The following is a 23477-nucleotide window of genomic DNA, read 5'->3' as shown; positions in this document are numbered from 1 at the left end:
GATGCTGCTTGGCCTGCTGTGTTCATCCAGCCCTGCACCTTGTTGTCTCGGATTCTCCAGCATCTGCAGTTCCTACTATCTCTTGTACTTAACTGTGTTTAATCCCAAAGTCTCTCACACGATCCTCTGCCCCCTTCTCTTCCCCCCCCCGATTTGTCTCTTCACCACCCTCCCCAACCCCCAAAAAAAAACCATTTATAGTGATAACCAGGTGTAGAGCTGGATGAACACAGCAGGCCAAACAGCATCAGAGGAGCAGGAAGGCTGACGTTTCGGGTCTGGACCCTTCTTCAGAAATGGGGGAGGGGAAGGGGGTTCTGAAATAAATAGGGAGAGGGGGGGGAGGCGGATAGAAGGTGGATAGAGAAGCAGATAGGTGGAGAGAAGACGGACAGGACAAGGAGGTGGGGATGGAGCCTGTAAAGATGAGTTGTAGGTCGGGAGTTGGGATGGGGGTTGATCAGTGAGATGGGAGGAGCGGCCTAGGATGGACATGTCGTCCAAGGAATGGGAGGGGGAGTTGAAGTGGTTCACGACTGCGAGGTGTTGTCGTTTGTCACGAACCGAGCGTAGGTGTTCCACAAAGCAGTCTCCAAGCCTGCTGTATTCATCCAGCTGTACACCTTGTTATGTCAGACTCCAGCATCGGCAGTTCCTGCTATCTCTGAGTGACCATTTATAGTGAAGCAGAGTTTTTAAACTCAATCCCTTTGTTGGGATAGAATCCATAAGCACAGGAGATAAACTGTACAGTGGGACTGTGTTTCTATATCCATAAGGTGTCAACTGGCTATTCCACCTCTGGGTGCATCACTTCCAGCAGTGGTTCTGCCTTCACCCCAGCCGTACACATACATTGCTGCAGTAAGGGAGACTGGAGGAGGCACAGTCTGACCTAAATAGTCTCGCTCCTGCTCTCGCAGCACCTGCGACATGCTGGTTTCAACAGCCAACTGCACCAGAGACACTGTTTCTCCACAGAGCCACTCTGCAGCTTTGAAATATTGGTACCTTTTCTGTTTCAGGACAGCAAGATACAGTTGACTGTGCTGACTGATCGATCACAAGGAGGAAGCAGCAGCAACGATGGTTCTTTGGAGCTCATGGTACGTCTCTTCAGTTATTCTCCTTGTGGGATGGGCTGTGGGAGGGAGGGAGTATGTGAAATTGACAAAGAAAGCAAAGATGGAACCGAGAGCAATGGCTATAGTTGCAAGTGCCCCATTCTGTGGTGAATTCAGTAATGTAATTTATCCCTGTGACAGAAGCTGTGTTATTTATATATATTTAGTTTAGAGACTGGATTTTGAACTCGTGGGTTTTGAAACATGAGGGTTGGTCTGTCTATGAAGGAATTTAATAATTAGTGTGTAAATGTTTCTTAATTGTGATTTATTTTAACAAACTGTATGAGAGACACAGTGACTTCCCGGTGAGTTTTATGAACAAACATTAGGTTTCTATTAGAAGATTGTGATTGTGGAAGTGTTTGTTGGCATATGGGAAAACTTTAGAGGTTGAAGGAAGCCATTTTGGATTGAGCAGTTTTGTAGAAGTCTTGGCTGTAGCTGGATGTGTAAAATATTTGTTCCTGAAGAAGGGAAATAGTTTTAGAAATCGTTACCTCAGTGTAAGGAGTTTAATCTAAACCTTCCAGACTAGGAATGTTGGTTAAAATACCAAAGGGATTATTTGAAGCTGAGAACGTCTAAGCTCCGTTGTATGATGGTTTAAAGATGAGGTTACTAGATTAGTCATTTAAGTAATTGAGCATTTTTAAGACAGAGGTTCTTGATTACTAAGGGGATCAAAGGTTATGGGGAGAAGACAGGAGCTTGGTGTTGAGAAACACATGAGTCAAATGGCCTAATTTTGCTCCTATATCTTATGGTTTTAAAATGAGAACTTGAAGCCACTGTTCAGCTAAGTCCTATTGATGTTTTAGAGAAGGGAATTCTCTCTAGTTTTGAAATTTTTAAGTTTGTGTTATGTGTAAATAGTTTGGTTTGTTCCATTTTTTAATTTTTTTTTGGGTAGCAAACTTCTGTTTTATTGTTAAGTCCAAATCTGTAGCACTGCATGTTTGTGTTTCAGTGAAAGACCGACTTGTTAAAACTTTTAAATTTAATCAAGCCAGATTTTAGTCTAGGAACTGATTTGTGCATGAATAGCATCAGCTGGGATCAGGACAATCCCTGTAGGGAGGTGCAGTGGATCACTGAACTGTCTTTAAGCCAGAGACTCTGGGTTTCAGTCCCACTCTAGGATCTGAAGGTATGCTCATAAAGCAGATGAACCGGTTGGGTACCAATCTGCAAATTCTTCCAGCACATTACTGATGACAGATGCTAAGAGCTGGAAGAGATTCCCAGTCAACTGCAATGGAAAGAAGGTTGCAGTTTCTTCCAGAGCTGCATGTAAATGTGTGTAGGCAGCTGCTTGGACTCCTTGTGGGGGTCTGGTTGTGGATTAGATTAGGTCCTGACAGTATTGGGGGAAAGAGGGGGATTTGGTCCAGCTCCAGCTGTGCTGCGTTTGGTAAGAGTGCTGGTCATCTGTCAGCCTGTCCTGAATGGGGTGAACGATGAGCCAGCAAGCAGTCCCTGACTCCCACATTGCTGATGTTCTGTGCCTTCATCACAACAGGTTCATCGGAGACTGCTCCACGACGATAACCGAGGGGTCGGGGAAGCTCTGTCTGAGCCGGGTTATGACGGCACTGGGCTGATCGTGCGAGGGAAGCACCTTGTCTTTCTTGACACAGTCAGGGGCTCTGCTGAACTCCATAGGCTGCAGGCACAGGCAGAGTACATGGCTCCGTGGACAATTATGGGCCAGGGCCCAGGGACAGCCTACAGCTCCCGTCCAAAACACGTCGCAGAGGTAATCCAGCTCCAGGTTTGTTCTGGGTGGCTGAGGTCAAGGAAAGGGAAGCTCAGGCAGTAGGGAGTTTCAGCAGTGTCCCTTTCAACATCCCTGTCTGTGTCTGGACTACTCGTGAGCAACACCACGGGAGAGATGTTAGTTCCTCTGCCATGTCGATCATTAATCTTCCTGTTAATACTTAGGTGCCTCAGCTGTACCCAAGATCTACATTAATACCTACCAGCAGATCTAAAGAATGCTTTGGAAGAGAGAGATGGAAGGGCCATGACCTGACACTTTCATTATCTTAACATGGAGAAGCTGTTTCTACTCGAAACCAGGTGTAGGATTTAGATACAAAGAGTCATTAATAAACTCAATGGGTAATTCAGGAAAAACCATCTTCAGCCAGAGAGTTTGAAATTGAGTATCTCATGGCGCGACAGAGGAAAATGGCATTAAACATGTCTCCATGTTTAAAATAACAGGGAGAAAAGTAGTATTGTAGGGGAAGAGGCCTCATGTTGCAATGTTGTACTTTTGACACAATTTCATTATTTTCTCTGCTATTCGTGTGACCTTTGCTTGTTTTCCGAACATTTCCAGTTCTCAGCCCTGAAGGAGGAGCTGCCCCCTAACCTCCATCTCCTAACCCTGGCTCAGTGGGATTCCCAGTCCTTCCTCATCCGACTGGAACACCAGTTTGAAATGGGGGAGAGCAGTATCTACTCAAAACCCGTCACTGTGGATCTAGCTGTAAGTTCTCTCCTTTCTGGTTTTGGTAGTGAGTAGGGGACAAGACGATGGAGAACCATTGCCATCAACTAACTTGTAGTTCTAATAGTCTCTCTCTGCCAGGAATGAAAGGGAGAGTATGATAGGATCATGAAGTGGGTTTTCCACTACGTCTATCCTGTACAATAGTATACAGGGTTAGAGATGGGACGTGTAAAAGGAACTGAAGTGTTCAATCAGCTATGGTCATATTGAATGAATGAGCTTTTTTGTCACATGCACTCGAATGCATGTGAAAAGCTTGCAATGTTGCTGCTTATTCTTTCAATCTTGTATCTAAGCTGGTGTCATAAAGTCCAACATAAGAATAAAAAGGAAAAAAAGTACTTCATGTACTTTTCACCCCAGTCCATGCCAGCACCTAGCCTCCAGACCCGCACCAGGTTTCAAAACTCAAGGCCTTGCCTCTAATTAAGAAGGGACTTCCTCCCTGCTACAGCCTCCGGTCTGGGACGCTCTTTCCCATTCCCCTCTTTTTAAAAAGAGGAAAAAGGAAGAGAACGGACAGAGCAGAGGAGCTCCAGCTGGAGCATCTTACACTGCTGCGATCTTGGAAGATAATGAAGGGCAGGTTTGATAGGCTGATCCAAACCCCAGCCTGAGCAGGCAAGTGAGGGAGGAAGGACTGGGGACTTGAATCCACATGCTGGGAGGTTTTTAAGCTGTGCACTGCAGGCTGGGAAGCTGAGGGTTATGGAACACAGTTCTGTTGAGTCTGTCACTGATTCATTGTTTGAATGATCTGTAAACCCCCAGCCAGTGAGATACCAAGAGTTCATTCTCAGCCAGTGGGAGGTAGGTATTGAGTAGTCAGGGTCCCTGACCTGTCACTTGATAACAACATGCAACTCCTCAGAGCAAAGGCATCATCTAAATTTTTGCTGATGCCAAGGGTAATCAAATATCCCAATGTATTTACTTAACCCGCCTGAGACTAACTGCTTGGGAGAAGGGCCAGGGCCTGTCCAACATCCCATAGCTGGAGGCCCAGCAAGAGAGGAAAGTTCTTGTTGTGTACCAATAGCCTTACCCTGGATTTCTCTCTGCTTCTCCCTTCAGAATTTATTTTCAGCTTTTAAGATCACTTCTGTCGAGGAAATGTCTCTCGGTTTCAACCAGCGCAAACAGGATGTGTCCAGACTCAGCTGGAAGACCAGACCAGGTTGGTTGTGCAGCTTAAGGGTCAGAAACACATGGCCCTACTGTCACAGTCTGAAATGTGTTCTCCCTGTGGTTGGGGAATTAGACAGCAGAGCCTAAACATTAGAAATGAAATTAGGAAACACTTCTACATAAAAGGATGGAAGTAGTTTAGAACTATTCACAAATAGAAATTGATGTTTATTAATCTAATTTCTAATTAACTATTAACTTCTGTTGACCAAGGGTGTGAAGGGATAGGGTAGAGAGCGCTAGGTAGATGGAGTTAGGTCACACTCCCTCTCAAACAGGCTGAAGAGTTCACTGTGTGACTTCTGGTATGGAATATAAAACAGTGTTGCAGGGTAGTTGGGTTGAATAGCCTGAGTGCTACGGACAGAAATAGCTTAAGGAGCTCAGCAGGTCTGGCAGCATCGCTGGTGAAAATGGAGTTAACATTGAGTTCAATACGATTCTTCACAACCATAGGTGAACTAAATGTTATCTGTTTCTCACTCCACAGATGTTGCCGGACCTGCTGAGTTTCTCCAGCATTTTCCTTTGATTTGACTTGTTTCCATGCTGTGTGTTCTAGCTAATATTTCTGATGGTCTCTTATTGTCCTCTTCTGAAGGGCGGCGTGTCAAGTCAGTTTCCAGCCACAAGGCTAGCTCGGACTACGTAGTGGTCCTCAATCCGATGGAGATCCGCACATTCCGTGTTCACATCAAGTACCTGTAACTATCCTATACTGGGAGGAGCGAGGACTGCTGGAATACTGTGAATGAGCCAGTCAAGCACATGGAAATTCCAAGCTTGTCCATAGTGGTTTTATCAGGGACAAATGTCATTGTCAGGTTTGAGTCTGCTGCTGGTGTTTTTACACTTCACTGGATGATGCCTTAACGTGACAATGCTTTTCATCTTTATTCTGTCTTCACTTAAGTGCCTGGTCACATGTAGAAGTTTATCCACATTTTAATATACTTATGGAACAGTCTTCTATCAGATCCACTGTTCCATGAAAATGAAGGGCACTGCCTGGATTGAGTAGAAACTTTCTCTCCTCCCCCTCCCCACTTGGCCGTGCCTCTGTGATAATGTGTCTGTACCCAGGTCCCATGCATACCAACAGCCAGAAATCAATCCTGTAACTGAGAACATCCCCCTACTTAAATTGGCAACTTTTAAAAGCATCTGTTGAAAAGCCACAGGTGCCTCCCTCTTAATTAAAAGCCCCGATTCAGCAACATAAGTGAAGGACTACAATAAGTTTCTATATTAATGCTTTTGTGAAATGACATGAATGGAAGCTTTTTTTAAAAAAAACAACTTATTGAATTATCAATGCAGTATTCAGTACCTATGAAATTTGGTCAATGCTTTGAAGTATTTTAATCACAAAACTTTGATTTTTTTTTTTCCATTAATGTACATCAAATGCCTGGAAAAGGTAGGTATGGAGGGGTAGGAAATATTTTTAGTTTTTCTCCTAAGGGAGACTACAGCCTGAAGAAAACAGCAGCCTTCCACATGGGATAGGATCTTCTGTGTATATGTCTGATTTTCTATTTAAATCTTACATAGTTGGAGCATTCTACCAGGGTCCAAATCTCCATCCCTGCACTGGGCTGTTAGGTCAGCCTAGTTCTCTAACTGGGAGAAGTGACAGCCTTGTTATATTATTGTTGGACTATTAAAGCCAGTGACCCCACATTCAAATCCTGCAGCTGGTAAGTTTGAATTTACTAAAAATCTGGAATTAAGAGTCAAAAGGATGCCCATGAGTCTGTTGTCAAGTGTCAGAAAAACCCATCTGGTTTACTAGTAGCCTTACCTGGTCTGACTTACATGTGACTCCAGACTCTCAAGCAATGTGTTTGATTCTGTTGCCTATCCCAGAAAGAAATTAAAATAATGGCCTAGCCAGTGACACTCTGAACAGGTTTGTTTGGAAATATGACACATCTCTGGGGCAAATGAAACTCAAACCAAGCCTACCAGTTTAGAGGTAGGAACACTACCACTGCATCACAAGAGCACATCATAAACTGATGTTCAATGACCTATCTGAATAGAGTTTAGGTAAGAGCAGAACAATGATAGCTGCTTAAATAAAACAAAAACTGCAGTCCAACACATGATTAGGGATAGGAGAATGGAACAAGTGAGCTTCTTTAAAAATGCAGTTTAATTATAAAATATGCATGTCAAATCTTACACTTTACATTTGGATCCTGCCATCACTCTCTGGTGGGTTGTTATTTGCTTTCAGGAGTTCGGTATTTGCAATGTGACTAGTGACACAGAAAACTGCACTTCTGATGCCTATTGGTCAGTTCTCGTGGTGGTTGCTTCCTGCTGACACTCCTCTCCAGAGGCATAGTATCCCTAAAACAGAGGCAGTAGATCAGCCAAACAAGTACATCTTAATAATTCCCCATCAGTAATTCATAGTGCAGCACTGAGAAAACTTCAATCTGAAGCAGTAGACTTAAAATGATTTACAACGCCTCTGATTTTGAGTGGCAGTTATTGAGCGAGTCCCAAACCCTCTTGGTGTACCTTCTCCACTGCCGTAGGCTACTTCCAGCAAGATTTCACCAGGGGCCATTGTCTGGCCCAATGCTATCATCCATTTAGGAACGTCATTTTAAAATAGATTCAGTCTCAAAATCTACATGAATTAGTGTGTCCCTCCCAGAACATGGCAATGAAACAGCCACTCTCTACAGGGTTAGAGAAATGTTTCTAACAGGTTGTAGGATAAGCCACAGGCACAATACAAACGCACAGTGGAATGTTCAAGTTGTGAGATCAATGCCAAAGCAGGCAAGTGACCCATTAACTACTGCATGCCTGTTGTAAACCTTTCAACAGACACCTGCTCTTTATGTATTAGCTCTAATCACCAATGTTCATATGTTTCATATCTAAACAAATCACATCACCAGCTGCTGCTCACCTCTCGGAATATTTTACAGGGGATAGTCTTCCCAGAATCTGGATCGCTCAGTTTCAGCTTCCGCTTATTCTGCAGCCGTTTCCTTTTCTCTTCCAAAGTTTGTGAAATTCCTCCACTAGGAGACACAAAGCACCAACTCTTCAACATATCCATTCAACTCCTTCAGAACCTCATGCTACTTTTAGACCCCAAAAAGCCTGCTGAGAAACATTGCACCTACCAACAGTGACTGATACAGAGAGAAAGCTGAACCAGAAGGAGGACTGTTCACCTTGCAATTTGTCAATCAACCTGTGAACCCTCACTGCAAAATCAAAGAGACAGGAATAACTCTGGCTCAGGAGCAGTACCAGAGTCAGTGCATACACAGTGTGTCTGCAGCAAGACTGACAGGTATTGAGGAAGTGGACTATGCTAATAGGACACCCAGGGAGAGAGAGCTGCAGGCCACTCTTGGAAATCCCTGTTCACCCTACACATTTGGTCAATCGTGGAAAGCAGTTAGATGGTGAAAAGCAGCTACTAGTCTCTTTCTCTTTCTCTTCCCCCCACCGGCAGCAAAATAGGCCACTTTTGAATTATAAAGATTTAAATTTAAGTTGTATTGCTCCAGGTTTTAAACTACCTGCCCCCCAACTCGCCTTAAACACAGCCCCTTCCAGCCATGGTGCCTGTTACCATCTAGAAGCTTACCCAACTTTAGCCCTCGCCTTTGGTCCCCAGTTGGCTTCCGGGTTTTCCTGGAATCTTTTTAGGCCTTGCTTCCTAGATTTGGGATTTGCATCTTCCCGGATATCAAAGCAAGCCTGCAGACTGAGAAACACAAGGCTAGGGTAAGCTCGATTGCAGTGGGAAGAAAAGAAAAAAAATGGAAGTCAATGTCACAACGACACAAACTTATTCTGAAGGAATTGAGCACAATCAACAAGTCTATACATTTAAAAAGAAAGTTTACATCATTTATCTGGTTTTTAAAAAGAAAATGAGAGACATAATTCTACCTCAGAAGAGTAACTAGGACACAAGGGAAAATCAACTTTGGAATTGAAAAACTAAACTTCACTGCCCCCCCCATCCTAGTAGCCAGGTGGCATGACATTAACATCACTGGATTGGAAATCTAGAGGTTCAGGCTAATATTCCGGGTTCTGACATAGGTTCAAATCCAACAATAAAAACCTCAGTAATTATGATGATGAAACCACTTGATTAACACAGAAACCCATCATTTACAAAAGGAAATCTGCTGTCGTTGCCCAATATGGGGTGACAGGGGACTCTCGATCGACAATAATGTGGTTGACTCCTAACTGTCCTTTGAAATGGCTAAGCATGCCACTCTGTTCAAGAGCAATTAGGGATGGGCAACAAATGCTAGTCTTGACAGCAAGCCCATGAAAGAATAATGAAATAATGGGGTTATTGATTACATTCACTCAAGGAGTTGACAAGAGGCTTGTATGTGAGAGGTGTGGAGTAGTCACCCGTTTCCCAAATTGCTGATATATCTCAATGTTGTCTTCTGCAGGAAATTTTACATAATGAAATGAATCAAAAAACCAACCACTTCCACCATCTCTCTCGAAAACCCGTTCCACAGACTCCTAGCTTGTAGGAACTGCCTCAGCAGTGGGACAGTGTCACCATAGAGATCACACTGAAAAACTTCTGGATAATTTTCTAATCAACCTGTTCAGAGATGCTATTATATGGATTAGGTGGGACTTTAAAATCCAGTCCTCCTGCCACAGAGGTAGGGAACACTACCACTGCACAAGAAGCCCTCCCTAAAAGTTTTTAACACTGATCTCCCAAGACAGGAGCAGGAGGCAATGGAAGGTAGAACATAGAGAAAGTGGTTCTCAGAAATCACACTCCACAAGGCGTTCAGATGTAATTGCAGTTGGATACACAATTCAGGAGGTAGGTTGTGTTGACAAGGGCAGGAGGGAATAGGACAGATATTGGATCATGGAATATAAAGAGGGCCAAAGATCAGTCTGCAGTCGTTTCTTATAGCCCACTTGGAAACCTAGAAAAAGGTAAGGTACCTTGCTCTTTCCTATTTCTCCACACTTCTCCCACCTTTAAGAATTTATCCAATTCCTTTTTGAAATGATTATTGAATGTTTCCACTGTCCTATCAGGTAGCAGTGCATTCCAGACCACAACTCGCTAATAAAATCCGTGTCCCCATCCTGATCTTCTGACAGGGACAGGCTCAGCCGAAATCCTTTCAGCATTTCAATAACCTGCATGTATTAGAACAAAACGAGCAATGACTGCAGGGAAAACCGCACCTCTGCAGCCCACTCAGAGGTAAGTGATGAACAAGAGAAAAGCTACACCTTGAGAGCTCACTGAACCTCAGGCTAAGCTTCATTTATCTGCGAACAGAAACACAGGCACGGCATCAATAGTGGACACTGGTTACTGCCTCTGCCATGCCTCACGCTTTATGTCAGAGCTAGACCTCAAACACAGGGAGCATCTGCAACTGGGGCTTAATTTGCAGCTAATAGCCACACATTCGCATATGAACCACAACAGATACAGGAAGAACTTTGTTGTGCCCTCACACAAGCCAGGCAAGGGCGGCCCAGGCAATTTCTAACAACCCTATCCTCACCCAAACACAGTATCAACTAATTCTGTCCAAAGCAGGCCTAGGAGTTGGGTGATCTGTAAAAACCTGGGCCCACGTGGGGACGGTGCAGCTACACGTTCACTAACAACTTACACAGGCTCTTTGCCGAGGATTCGAAAGGCAGGACAGCTTTCAGACAGTTTCTCTCGTTTCACTGGGTGGATTTTCTCCTGCACCAGAAACAGAGCTCACTTTAGACAGGGTTACAGGAATGATAAGCCAGACCTCCGGGTTAAGTTATGAAGAAAGATTTTGCAAATCAACCCAGTTTTCTCTAGAATTTAAAAGGTTAAAAGGGTGATCTGATCGAAGCTTTCAAGATATTAGCAGGAAGAGACAGGGTAGACAAACTATTTCCACTGACTGGAGATTCTAGAAATAGGGGCAGTCTGAGAATGGAGGGCCAGAGTGTGTGTGTAGGAGAGATGTTAGGAAGCACTTCAACACACAAAAGGGTAGAGAGGTTTGGAACACTCTTCCACAAACAGTAGTGGATGCTAGATCAATTGTTAAATTTTAAATCCGAGATAGATTTTGTTTGCCTAACTCCACATACCTAGCTTTGCCTAGAAAAGGTATTCAGGAATATGGGCCAGAGGCAGGAATATGGAGTTAGGCCACAGATCAGCCATGATCTCATTGTACGATTGAAGAGGCTCAAGGGGCTGAATGGCCTACTCCTGTCCTTGCGTACCTCCAACCACTCCAACCTCAGGTAACACTGCCACCTTCAGAATGAGTGCACAAAGCTTTGTGCTCTCATATTTTCAGGCCTTGGCAGAGCGTTAATTTTCATTTAACCATGGACAATAATGTCACTCAAACATCTACAGAATCAAACGTACCCAGCACCTCATGATATCCCAGATCACCGAAGGTGGTGCATCAGTTTTAACAGCCTTTTGGGAAGCATGTGAAAGAGACACTCGATAACCAGCGTGCAGCAAAGCAGACCTAATAGGAGGTGGAGGATGAGGAGGAGAGAGATTAGAATCATTTCTGTATATAATTCCATTCAGCACAGCCTTTAATTTTTATGGGGAAAGAGGTTTGGAGGTCAGTTCGTTCTCAGCTGAAAATGAAGACTCATTCCAATCAAAACCAGAACTCTCGCAGGACAGGGACTGCACAGGGTTAGGATACAGAATAAAGCTCCCGCTACACACTGTCCCAATAAGCTCTAGCCTCAAGCAGCACTCCCTACATGCCTACCTCTGTTGTCCTTTCCAAAACACCAACCCACGCTTGTATGTGTTGCATTAAGCAAATACCAACATGCACTCTGAGGCAGGTTAGTACTCTGCTCCTGGCAAAGTAGGAAAACAAAAAAAGTCTTTTCTAATTGGTCTGTCTGTCAGCCAGCTCTGGATTGGAACCCAGGAGCCATAATATACCAACCTGGTAAATCCTTTTCAACTGCAAGTACCCCCTAAATCACACACTTCTGTTAAAATATCAAATCACCTCATACAATCCTTTCTCCAATAATATTCCTGTTGGAGAGTTACAACCAGCTCAGTAACCCATCTAACCCCGTGGAAGAGTACTTTCTATAGAAAGTACAATAGGAACATCACAGATGGCTCGGCCCACTGGGACTGGGAGTACGCCATTCCCCACCCAGAGCTGCTCATCTCCAAGGATTATAAAATTACCACAACTGTAATGCAGGAGTTACCAACTTTAAGTTTTTTGCCTTTTAATTAAAAAGGCAGGGTTTACCTCTTCAACAGGGAGACAGTGTGTTAGGGATGCATTTATAAAATCTCCAACATCCTGGGCCATGATTCATGATACAGGAGAGGGCTAATGATCCTACCTCATCTGTAGGAGTGATGGGGTATTACAGCGGATGATACTGCTCAGGTGGTCCATGGTGTAGTATAAAGGGCAGTCTGGCAACTCCTGGTAAAGAGAAACCAAATTTCAAGAGAAGCTTAAAATGCACCAATGGCTTACGAGTGAATATGTTCCCTCCACATTTTTTTTTTTGGGGGGGGGGGGGGGGGAGCGGGGAAAGAGAGAAGGTAAATGGAACAACACTTCAGTCAACATAATAACCTCGACAGACAAACTCCAGGCAGAGGGGCGAGACTAAAGGCTTTAAAGAATAGGTCTTCAGAGGAGACAGAGATATAAAAAGGGGTTTAAGGAAGAAAACTCAAAGCACAGGGTCTAAGTGACTGAAGACAACTGCCAGTGCAGGGTCAAAGGGAGGAGATTGGGTGTGTTCAAGAAGGTCAGAGAATCCAATGAAGAGTTCTGGATCGGGCTGGGATATGTACAGAGATATGGAAGGGGCATGTGGGAATTTAAACACCAGAAGAATTTCACTTGGAGGTGTGGAGGGACCAGGATCCAATGTACTTCAGCAAGAATAAGGATGAAGTGTACAGAACGTGAGGATGGCAAGAATTTTTAAGAGCCAGTGAGGAAGCAGTGGCAGTAGATAACGTCTTGGGGAGGTGGAAGTACGTGATCTTTGTGAAGAAAATACCGAGATGTGTGATCAGGGATGTATAGGACACCGAGGTTACAGCCTAAGAGAGGGAGAAGGAAATGGGAGGGTTGGGAGTTTAATGGAGACTCAAGCCAAGTGTTATTACCCATTTTTTTTGCTCACTTCTGTCCCAGTGTTCAAGAAATGTCTGTATTTCTCTCACCTTATGCTCCCCATTCCCAGGGCCCCAGTGTTGTTGAAACGGAGTTGAGAGTTTGTTCTGAATTGCTGACTGGAATGGGCTATGTGGAAAGATGAAGAGAAATGTTTACATTGGACAAGGGATAGGTCAGAGGGAAATCACTTCATAAAATGGCTGCCTTATTTGACTCTTCCACTGTTGGAGGAGGCAGTGACCTTCCAGAGTAATTCAACTCAATCCCAAAGTCTTCATTCCTCCAGCATGGTGTCATCTACCCATACAGTGCACTCACTTAGATTTCTCTCCCCGCCACGATCCTTTCCCCTCAGCAAACAAGGAAACTTTCCAGGAGCTCACCTCCTTGGCCATGCTGAGGATACCCAGGATCCTATCGGACGTCTTGAACCGCTTCGGGTTTTGTTCAACTGATTTGAGAACTCTCTCTACAAAGTCTTGGTCGTGGATTTGCTCAGCCCAGATTGGGCCACCAAGCTGAAACCAGAACAGAAACATCATTGTGTACTCTCTCTCACACCACACACCACCCCAGACCCTCCCATTGGGAACACACACTTTTACACACTGCTGTCTCATTCAGTGCCACACCCTCCCACCCCCAGCAGCTCATTTAGGGTTTGATTCCACAGGTGTCAGTGCCATGCCTCATAAAACTCAGTCAGTGACTATTCAGCAAGACAGTGCACTTCATTACCAACAGGCTTTGTAGCCCTGCTGGCTAATACTCCACATGAACATCATTCTCACACCATACAACTGGAAAGTTTTATTTTAAGTTGTTGAAAACAGACAACAATAGGAGCAACCTAATGGAGATTTTAAACTCAAAAGGTTTTGAGAGAGTGGATCCAGAGAGAATGCTGTCTCCTGCAGGAAAGAGGAGAATTAGAGGCCGGCATTAGAAAACACAGAACAAGAATTTGGGAGAAGTGTCTTCATTCCCTCAGAGAGGGAGGTGATAATATGGAACTCACTCCCACAGGAAGGGACTACATTCAAGCAGAAACTTGACTTACAGACAAGGAGAAAGAAGTAGACAGAAATTTGGGAGGACACCCAAATGGAGATAAAACACCAGCATGAACTGGCAGGGCCAAGTGGTCTGTTTCTGTGTTGTATGACTTGTGTAATCTTATGTAACCTTCATTTAATGCTATCAGCATATGCCATATTCTCTCCTCACTGTGTTTTATCCTCAAACTAATTAGTTTTAAACTGAAAAGCATTAGTGAACCAGATGAGATAACACTGTGTATAGCTGGATGAACGCAGCAGGTCAAGCAGCACAGGAGCAGGAAAGCTGACGTTTCGGGTCTGGACCCTTCTTAGAGAGAGCGAGAGCGAGCGGGGGGAGGTGGATGGAAGGTGGGTAAAGCAGCAGGTAGGTGGACAGGAGACGGACAAGTCAAGTACGCGGGAATGAGACTGGTAGTTAGGAGATGGGGGTGGGTCAGTGAGGTGGGAGGAGCGGATAGGTGGGAGATAAAAGACGGACAGGTCAAGGAGGCGGGGACGAGATGGGCTGGTTTTGGGATGCGGTAGGGGAGATTTTGAAGCTTGTGAAGTCCACGTTGAGGCCATTGGGCTGCAGGGTTCCCAAGTGGAATACGAGTTGCTGTTCCTGCAACCTTCGGGTGGCATCATTGCGGCACTGGAGGCCCAGGATGGACATGTCATCTAAAGAGAGGGAGGGGGAGTTAAAGTGGTTCGCGACTGGGGGGTGCAGTCGTTTGTCACAAACCAAGCGTAAGTTGTTCTACAAAGCGGTCTCCAAGCCTTCGTTTGGTCTCACTAATGTAGAGGAGGCCATAAATCGGGAACAACGGATACAATATACCACATTAAACAGATGTTCACCTGCACATCTGCTAATGTGGAAGGTTTTCTTGGGGCCTGGGATGGGGGTGTGTAGGGGCAGGTGTAGCACCTCCTGCGGTTGCAGGGAAGAGTGCCGGGGGTGGTGGGGAGTGTGGAGCGGACAAGGGAGTCACGGAGAGAGTAGTCCCTCCGGAAGGCAGATAAGGGTGGGGAGGGAAAAATATCCTGGTAGTGGGGTCAGATTGCAAGTGGCGGAGGATGATGCGTTGAATCCGGAGGTTGGTGGGGTGGTATGTGAAGATGAGGGGGATTCTGTTTTTGTTGTTATTGCAGGGGAGGGGGGTGTGATGACTGAGGTGTGGGAAATGCGAGAGATGCAGTCGTGGGCGTTTTTGACCACTGTGGAGGGGAAGTTGCAGTCCTTGAAAAAATGAGGACATCTGGGATGTCCAGGAGTGGAATGCCTCATCTCGGGAGCAGATGCAAAGGAGGCGAAGGAATTGGGAATAGGGGATGGCCTTTTTGCAGGAAGGTGAGTGAGAGGAGGTGTAGTCTAGGTAGCTGTGGGAATCAGTAGGCTTGAAATGGATATCAGTTTCCAGGTGGATGCCAGAGATGGGGACAGAGAGGTCCAGGAAGGAGAGAGAGGTATCGGAGATGGTCCAGGTGAACTTAAGGTTGGGGTGGAAGGTGTTAGTAAAGTGGATGAACTGCTCGAGCTCCTCGTGGGAGCACAAGGCGGCGCATGGGCCCAAGCTATGCCTGCCTCTTTGTAGGATACGTGGAACAGTCCCTTTTCCGCAGCTACACTGGCCCCATCCCCCACCTCTTCCTCCGTTATATCGGAGACTGTATTGGCGTCGCCTTGTGCTTGCTGCTCTGTTACTCCCTTGTCCCCGCCACACTCCCCTACACCTCCCCCCCATCAGCCCCATTCCAGGCCCCAAGAAAACTTTCCACATCAAACAGATGTTCACCTGCACATCTGCTAATGTGGTATACTGTATCCGCCGTTCCCGATGTGGCCTCCTCTACATCGGGGAAACCAAGCAGAGGCTTGGAGACCACTTTGTGGAACACTTACGCTCGGTTCGTGACAAACGACAACACCTCCCAGTCGCAAACCACTTTAACTCCCCCTCCCACTCCTTGGATGACATGTCCATCCTGGGCCTCCTCCAGTGCCACAACGATGCCACCCGAAGGTTGCAGGAACAACACCTCATATTCCGCTTGGAAACCCTGCAGCCCAATGGTATCAATGTGGACTTCACAAGCTTCAAAATCTCCCCAACCCGACTTCATCCCAAAACCAGCCTAGCTCGTCCCCGCCTCCTTGACCTGTCCGTCTTCCCTCCCACCTATCCACTCCCACCTCTGACCAACCCCCATCCCAACTCCCCACCTACTCTCACTTTTATTGGTTCCATCCCCGCCTCCTTGACTGGTCTATCTTCCCTCCACCTATCTGCTCCTCTATCCACCTTCTATCATCGCCTCACCCTCTCCCGGTCTTTATTTCAGAGCCCCCTTCCCCTCCCCCATTTCTGAAGAAGGGTCCAGACCCGAAACGTCAGCTTTCTTGCTCCTCTGGTGCTGCCTGGCCTGCTGTGTTCATCCAGCTCTACACCTCGTTATCTCAGACTCCAGCATTGGCAGTTCCTACTATCTCTAAGTCAGTGAACCAGATGAGTTTTGACATTCAATAATTGATTCATTGTCTCCACTAATAACACTATTTTTCAATTCAAGAATTACTTTAACGAAATGAATTTAAATCCCACCAGATGTGGTGAGATTTGAACACTGGTCCCTAAAACGTTACCCAGGCCTCTGAATGACGGGCTCAGCAACAGAGGCACTACTCCCCCTTTCTGACACTTGAAATATTTTGACATGTCAAAAGGCACTATATAAATGCAAATTGTTATCTGAAACTTCCAGTCTTTGCATAAAAGCAGAATGTCAGAAAACTAACAACAATCAGACGTTGCTGGAAAAACTCAGGTCTGGCAGCATGTGTGGAGAGAAAATCGGAGTAAACGTTTGGGGTCCAGTGACCCTTCTTCAGAACTGAAAAAAATTAACATCAGTTTTACCCTGTTTTGAAGTGATCGATTTTCCTTTAAATGGATGAAGGCTTTCACACGACTACAGTGCACTTGTACCATGACAGTATTAAGGAGCAATAAAAAGCAAAATGCCATATATAAGGGTACTCTCTTACCAGATGCCTCTGGCAACAATGCTCACACGCTGCTCCCACAGGTGGTCCTGAGCTCGCTGTGTATTTGTAGCTGGATAAGAACAATATTATCCCAGGTTACTACTAGAAAAGAAAGATTTTTGAATTATAGAGGGCTTTCACAACTTCAGGACGTCCCAAAGCACTGTGCAGCCGCTGAAGTACTTTTGAAATGAAGTCACTGTTGTGATGTAGGAAATGCAATAACAAATTTGCACACAGTACGCTCCTGTAAACAAAAACAGAAGCTGCTGGAAAAGCTCAGCAGGTCTGGCAGCATTGCTAAAGAGAAAGGCAGAGGGTCCAGCGACCCTTACTCAGAACAGATGGTAACTGGGAAAACGTCGGTTTACATGCAGAAACTAGGGAGGGGGATGGGGTAGGGAGTAAACAATAGAATAGAGCCTTTAGAGAGAGAAGAGCAGTTGGATAGACAAAAGGAATGGATAACGATTTGGCTAGAAGGGTGAATAGCTGTTAATGGGGACTGTTAGTGACTGACAATAGGTAGTGTGTAATGGCAGGCTATGTGATAACAAGGCCTGGTGTGTGGGGTAGGGGGCTGGGACATGGGAGAGTTTAGGTCTTAAAATTTAATCGAACTTGATATCAAGTCCGGAGGGCTGCAGGGTCCCCAAGCAGAAATTGAGGTGTTGTTCTTCCAGCTTGCGTTGAGCTTTGCTGGAACACTGCAGCAAGTCAGAGACAGATGCTGGCCAGGGAGCAGGGTGGTGTGTTAAATTGGTTTCAGAGATAGTAGGAACTGCAGATGCTGAGATGACAAGGTGTAGAGCTGGATGAACACAGCAGCCCAAGCAGCAGAGGAGCAGGAAGGCTAACGTTTCAGGCCTAGACCCTGGCCCAGACCCTGGCCCGAAACGTCAGCCTTCCTGCTCGGCCTGCTGTGTTCATCCAGCTCTACACCTTGTCATCTCTGGTGTGTTAAAGCGGCAGGCAACTGGAAGCTCAGGGTCTTTTTTTTTTGCAAGCAGAATGTAGATGTTCTGCAAAGCAGTGACCCAGTCTATGCTTCATTTCCCGAATAGAGGGCACCACATTGTGAGGAGTGAATGCAGTCGACTCGATTGTGGGAAGTGCAGGTGAACTGTTGCTTCACTTGGAGTCCAGTTGCCTGCCACTTTAACACACCACCCTGTTCCCTGGCCAACATCTGTCTCTGGCTTGCTGCAGTGTTCCATTGAAGGTCAACACAAGCTGGAATAACAACACCTCATTTTCCGCTTGGGGATCCTGCAGCCCTTTGAACTCAATATCGAGTTCAATACTTTTAGGGCATAAACTCTCCCATGTCCCAGCCCCCTACCCCACACACCAGGTCTTGTTATCACATAGCCTGCCATTACACACTCGCTGTTGTTAGTCACTAACAGTCCCCATTAACACCTATTCACCCTTCTAGCCAAAGCTAGATAGTTATCAACTCCTTTGTCTATCCAACTGCTCTTCTCTCTCTTCAGGCTCTAACCTTTCATTTACTCCCTACCCCATCCCCCTCACTATTTTCTGCGTATGAACTGACATTTTCCCATCTACCATCAGTTCTGGGGAAGGGTCGCCAGACCTGAGGCGTTAACTGATTTTTTCCCTTCATAGACACTGCCAGACCTGCTGAGCTTTCCTAGCAAATTCTGTTTTTGTTCCCGATTTACAGCATCCACAGTTCTTTCCATTTTTACTCAGCTCCCATAAACAATCTTGTCACAAAACGTACAAACTGCTTCAGTGATGTTGAAATAAATATTACACAAGAGACGCTGGAGAATTCTGCTGCTGTTTAAAATAATACCACAGGATCATAGCTTAATGGTTCATGTGATGTTTCACCTCCATCAGTTCAACACTGGGAACATCAGGATCATTTTCTGCTTCTTCTCTGGGAGTTGGACATGTACGTGTAATGTTCTAACTCTGAGAGGCAAGTGTCACCCACTGGGCCACATTTGAACTGAACATCAGCACTGTAGCAAAGCAGGACGGGTTCTTGTTTGATTGGGCAACTTCTCCCTCCCTCAGGAATAATTCCTTTATGGGAAAGTGGTCAAGGAGGGCACATTTCTACTTATTCAGCATCCCTGCTGCTTTCCCTCAGTATCCGCAACAACAGATGGATTAATTCAGTATAAGAATGAATGAATGCACGCACTCGAATTTCTCCATTACTTTTCATAATCTCAGAGGGTCTTAAACTAAACTGGACAAAGGACTGATATTGGCGACGCTGGGATCTTGGGAGACCTGATGGGTCATCCACTCAGCATTTCTGGCTGAAGGTGGATAATTTAAAAGAAAAATCACATTGTTGAGTGGCTGAGGGACAAATATTGGTCAGGACTCTGAAGGAGAACTCACTTCTGATTCTTTGGATAATGCCTTGGGATTTTTTTGTTTTTAAGAGCCTCCGAGAGGTCTCTCTTAGCTAGGCCAAGTAAGCAGCAAGGGTGCAGCTCAGAGTATCCTGGGACACAGCTATAGTCAAGAGGTCAGTGAGAGAGAAAGAAATGGACAATGTTGTATACTTACAAGAGGAGAAACAGTCACCTACTTGTTACCATGGCTGATCATTTTGCCCATCCTCTGAACGTGGAAGGTGCCGCAGCCCACACAGTGATATATCAGAGCCTGTTTACTGTAACAGAAAAATAACACTCAGGCACACAGCAGCTGAGAGAACCACCTGCTCACGCTCAAAACTAAGCAACATCAATAATCTCCCCCATCGGAAAGCAAGTTTAGGAAATGCTGATCATAAAAAAGTCAATAGCAATAATACAGCTAACAGACAATTAGAATGATTTTATTGTTCTGGGACAGTGAAGAAATCAGGACCAAGCCACCAGTATCACCAGCCTCAGTCCAGATGTTTTTGTAGTAGCTTTGGGTGAAGTTTTAACTGAATCCAGAGAAAACCATTTCTCCAATGGGTCCCCCGTTCCCTAAAAGAACAGATTCGTACTGGCCAAGCTCCTGCCCCTTGGTGTGGGTGTGGCAGTGGCCGTGTGTAAATCTGACACTGACCTGTTAGCATGAACACGGGGCAGAGGGCAGGGTCTGGGGTCAGTGCTGACACGGTCCCAATCCTCACATTTGTGTGTATGAGGAGACCCCAGCACTACTGAGCTGGAACAGCTGCTTGGACAGCGTACAAAGAGAAGCCTGCGAGTGCAGGACAAATCTCAGGGCAGTCTGCTTCATGTGGACAACAGCACGTTTAAAAGCAAACAACCTTAACTGGCTCCAAGTGAACAGTAGAGGATAGAAACTCAATTTCAATTGACAAGTCTTTCCCAGTTGTGTAGTCTCCTATAAACAGACTGACTAGGCCTCACCCAAGTGACTGTACCTGGCAGATGCTTTCACCTTAGCCTGTCCTGTGAAGACCTGGACAAACACTCTAATGTAGAAGTCCACACTGACAGAGAGGAGAGGAACAATGTATCGCTGGTAGCAGTTTGCACGAAGATCCAAATTGTGTAGGATGATGCGCAAAGCCTGTGGGGAGTAGAACAAGAACAGGAGATGACAGAGAGGAAACAACAACACATCAACCAGGAGAGCATCGGAATCAACAGCAACTCACCATTTCGTGACAGAACTTTGACTTCAGTGACATGGCTCCATACTTGCTGTAACAGGTCTCCCCACTGTTCCCAGCCATTACTGCCATATCAGTACACGTCACACAGAGAAGCCCTTTTTTAAAAAAAAAAAAAACAACAGATGAATGAATTATTTTTTGACTCCACTTCACTGTAATCAGGAGCCTCCTCTGGAACTCCAGTGAGAATGGCAAACATCTATAATTCTATTCTTAGACAGTGAGTTAGCAGAACATGGAATACTCCCAGTGCCTGACAGAGATTCTCTCCAAAGGGGAGCAATGCTGCCTGAAAATTCTTTGATGCATCAGACTCTCCAACCAGCAACAGTATCCAGGTGATAACAATCCCTCCTGCAGGTCAGCACAGACTGGAACAAGCACCCACTCATGCTCTTAGGACAATGACAACCAGAGAAGTCACCTTCTACAGGACGTTATCCACGAGTTGCAGAATGAGCCCAGGACATATTTCACCCGCAATGCCCCATATCCACACTACCCTGGAAGGGTGGCCCCAGAATGCCAAGGACCAGCTCTGGATGATCACGATTGGTGGAATCTCATGAGGCAAACAGCCTGCGCTCGGCCCTCACCTCCTTCGCTCACTGCTTGAACAGCCGCGTCAATGAACTGCGAAGGACTTCCATATGGATCCAGGTCAATCACATCAAACCGGTCCTGCCTCCTCCTGGACCCGTACATGAGCATGCTGCAGAGAGACAGACAGTCAGAGACAAAACCTCCCCCATCTCCTTGGTTAGTATTGCCTACAGTCAGACAAAAATTCTGACCCTAAGGACTGGAATAGAAATAAAAACAGCAGATGGATAAAGCACAAGAATCAACCAGCGCAGAATCCAAATATAAATTTGCGAAAGGTGAAGCAATAATCTGCAGGACCATTTTCAAATTAAATTGTTGGAAATCTGTCACCAATTGGACATCCCCATGCTGTACTAACTGTTAAAATATCATCTCCCTGGCCCTCGAGAGGCTGAGGCAAGTGACCCGGGTCTAGAGGGGACAGGTTCAGGATGAACTTGAGCACATGGTCCAGAATAACACCCCAGTGGCAGAAGGGATGGCTTGCAGTCAAAAGTGGCATCTTTTGACTGATCTGTTGAACGAAGACATTGCTGCCCTGGGCAGAGGTAAAAGACACAATTCTGAAGAGGAGCAGGAGAGCTCTGCCCAGCATCCAAGGTCAACACACATCCCTCAAAATCAACGGCATTAAGACATCATTGTGGCAGTTTGTGGGATTTTGCAGTGTGCAAATGGACCACTGCCTTTCCTAGAAGGCCCTTGTGGCACAGTGGTAGTGTCCCTACCTCTGAGCCAGGAGGTGTGGGTTCACGTCCCACCTGCTCCAAAAGTGTGTAATAAACAACTCTGAACAGGTTGATTTGAAAATAAAAAAAAAAAGCCTCTCTTTCACAACTACTTCATCAATTGTAAAGTGCTTTAGAATGTCACAATATCGTGATAGAGGCTGCAGAAATCCAAACGCTTTCATTAACCTGCATCAGACTTTAGCCAGGAACACTGGGTGGAAATGGAAGACAGAGTTACAGAGTCACAGAGTCAAAGAGTCTACACAGAAAAAGGCCATTCGGTCCATTGAGTTGTGCCAGTCAAAAAAACAGCCACCTATTCTAACCCGCGGACAAGGGAGGTGCAGTTGTAGTATGGCGCACTGACCTCTACATCGCCAAGGCCAGATGCCAACTCTTCAACACCTCCTCCTACCACCCCCTTGATCATGACCCCACCCCCGAGCACCAAACCATCAACAACCTCATCACCTCAGGTGACCTCCCACCCACGGCCTCCAACCTCATCGTTCCCCAACCTCACACTGCCCGCTTCTATCTCCTTCCCAAAATCCACAAACCTGAATGCCCTGGTTGACCCAATGTCTCCGCTGCTCCTGCCCCACCGAACTGATCTCCAACTATCTGGACTCCATTTTCTCCCCCTTGGTCCAGGAACTCCCTATGTCCGTGACACCACCCACGCCCTCCACCTCCTCCAAAACTTCCAATTCCCCGGTCCCCAACACCTCATCTTTACCATGGACGTCCAGTCCCTATACACCTGCATTCCCCATACAGATGGCCTAAAGGCCCTCCGCTTCTTCCTGTCCCGCAGACCCAACCAGTCCCCCTCCACTGATACCCTCATCCGATTAGCCGAACTCGTCCTCACCCTCAACAACTTCTCTTTCAATTCCTCCCACTTCCTACAGACAAAGGGGGTGGCCATGGGTACCCGCATGGGCCCAAGCTATGCCTGCCTCTTTGTAGGTTACGTGGAACAATCCCTATTCCGTACCGACACTGGCCCTAAACCCAGTTACATTGATGACTGTATCGGCGCCACCTCATGCTCCCACGAGGAGCTTGAACAGTTCATCCACTTCACCAACACCTTCCATCCCAACCTTAAGTTCACCTGCACCATCTTTAATACCTCTCTCACCTTCCTGGACCTCTCTGTTTCCATCTCGGGCAACCACCTGGAAACCGATATCCATTTCAAGCCCACCGACTCCCACAGCTACCTAGAATACACCACCTCCCACCCACCTTCCTGCAAAAATGCCATCCCCTATTCCCAACTCCTTCGCCTCCGCCGCATCTCCTCCCAGGATGAGGCATTCCACTCCCGTACATCTCAGATGTCCTCGTTTTTCAAGGACCGCAACTCCCCCCCCCCCCCCC

General features: G+C 46.0%; 2 protein-coding genes across 3 annotated transcripts in view; one reads left to right on the top strand and one right to left on the bottom strand.

The window, feature by feature from the left end:
* man2b1 (mannosidase, alpha, class 2B, member 1) overlaps positions 1 to 6526 on the top strand; it is a 33230-nt gene extending 26704 nt beyond the window's left edge. Inside the window, exons 8-12 of the mRNA XM_048617795.1 lie at positions 924 to 1106; positions 2647 to 2883; positions 3472 to 3621; positions 4720 to 4822; positions 5435 to 6526. Of these exons, the coding sequence (XP_048473752.1) occupies positions 924 to 1106; positions 2647 to 2883; positions 3472 to 3621; positions 4720 to 4822; positions 5435 to 5541 (780 nt within the window). The 3' untranslated portion in view covers positions 5542 to 6526. The remainder of the gene's footprint in view (positions 1 to 923; positions 1107 to 2646; positions 2884 to 3471; positions 3622 to 4719; positions 4823 to 5434) is intronic.
* Positions 6527 to 6973: 447 nt separating this feature from the next.
* trmt1 (tRNA methyltransferase 1) overlaps positions 6974 to 23477 on the bottom strand; it is a 26476-nt gene continuing 9972 nt past the window's right edge. For both annotated transcript variants that reach the window (XM_048617929.1, XM_048617930.1), the window contains 12 exons: positions 21348 to 21463; positions 20734 to 20846; positions 20497 to 20645; positions 19699 to 19782; positions 17118 to 17187; positions 13412 to 13546; positions 12232 to 12317; positions 11258 to 11366; positions 10506 to 10582; positions 8459 to 8578; positions 7766 to 7880; positions 6974 to 7191 (listed from right to left, as the gene is read on the bottom strand). In XM_048617929.1, the coding sequence (XP_048473886.1) occupies positions 7129 to 7191; positions 7766 to 7880; positions 8459 to 8578; positions 10506 to 10582; positions 11258 to 11366; positions 12232 to 12317; positions 13412 to 13546; positions 17118 to 17187; positions 19699 to 19782; positions 20497 to 20645; positions 20734 to 20846; positions 21348 to 21463 (1237 nt within the window). In that variant the 3' untranslated portion in view covers positions 6974 to 7128. The remainder of the gene's footprint in view (positions 7192 to 7765; positions 7881 to 8458; positions 8579 to 10505; positions 10583 to 11257; positions 11367 to 12231; positions 12318 to 13411; positions 13547 to 17117; positions 17188 to 19698; positions 19783 to 20496; positions 20646 to 20733; positions 20847 to 21347; positions 21464 to 23477) is intronic.

This window comes from Rhincodon typus, chromosome 38 (genome assembly GCF_021869965.1).
Source record: "Rhincodon typus isolate 14 chromosome 38, sRhiTyp1.1, whole genome shotgun sequence".
In the NCBI taxonomy this organism is placed as follows: Eukaryota; Metazoa; Chordata; class Chondrichthyes; order Orectolobiformes; family Rhincodontidae; genus Rhincodon; species Rhincodon typus.
This window is presented reverse-complemented; position numbering and strand designations above follow the sequence as displayed.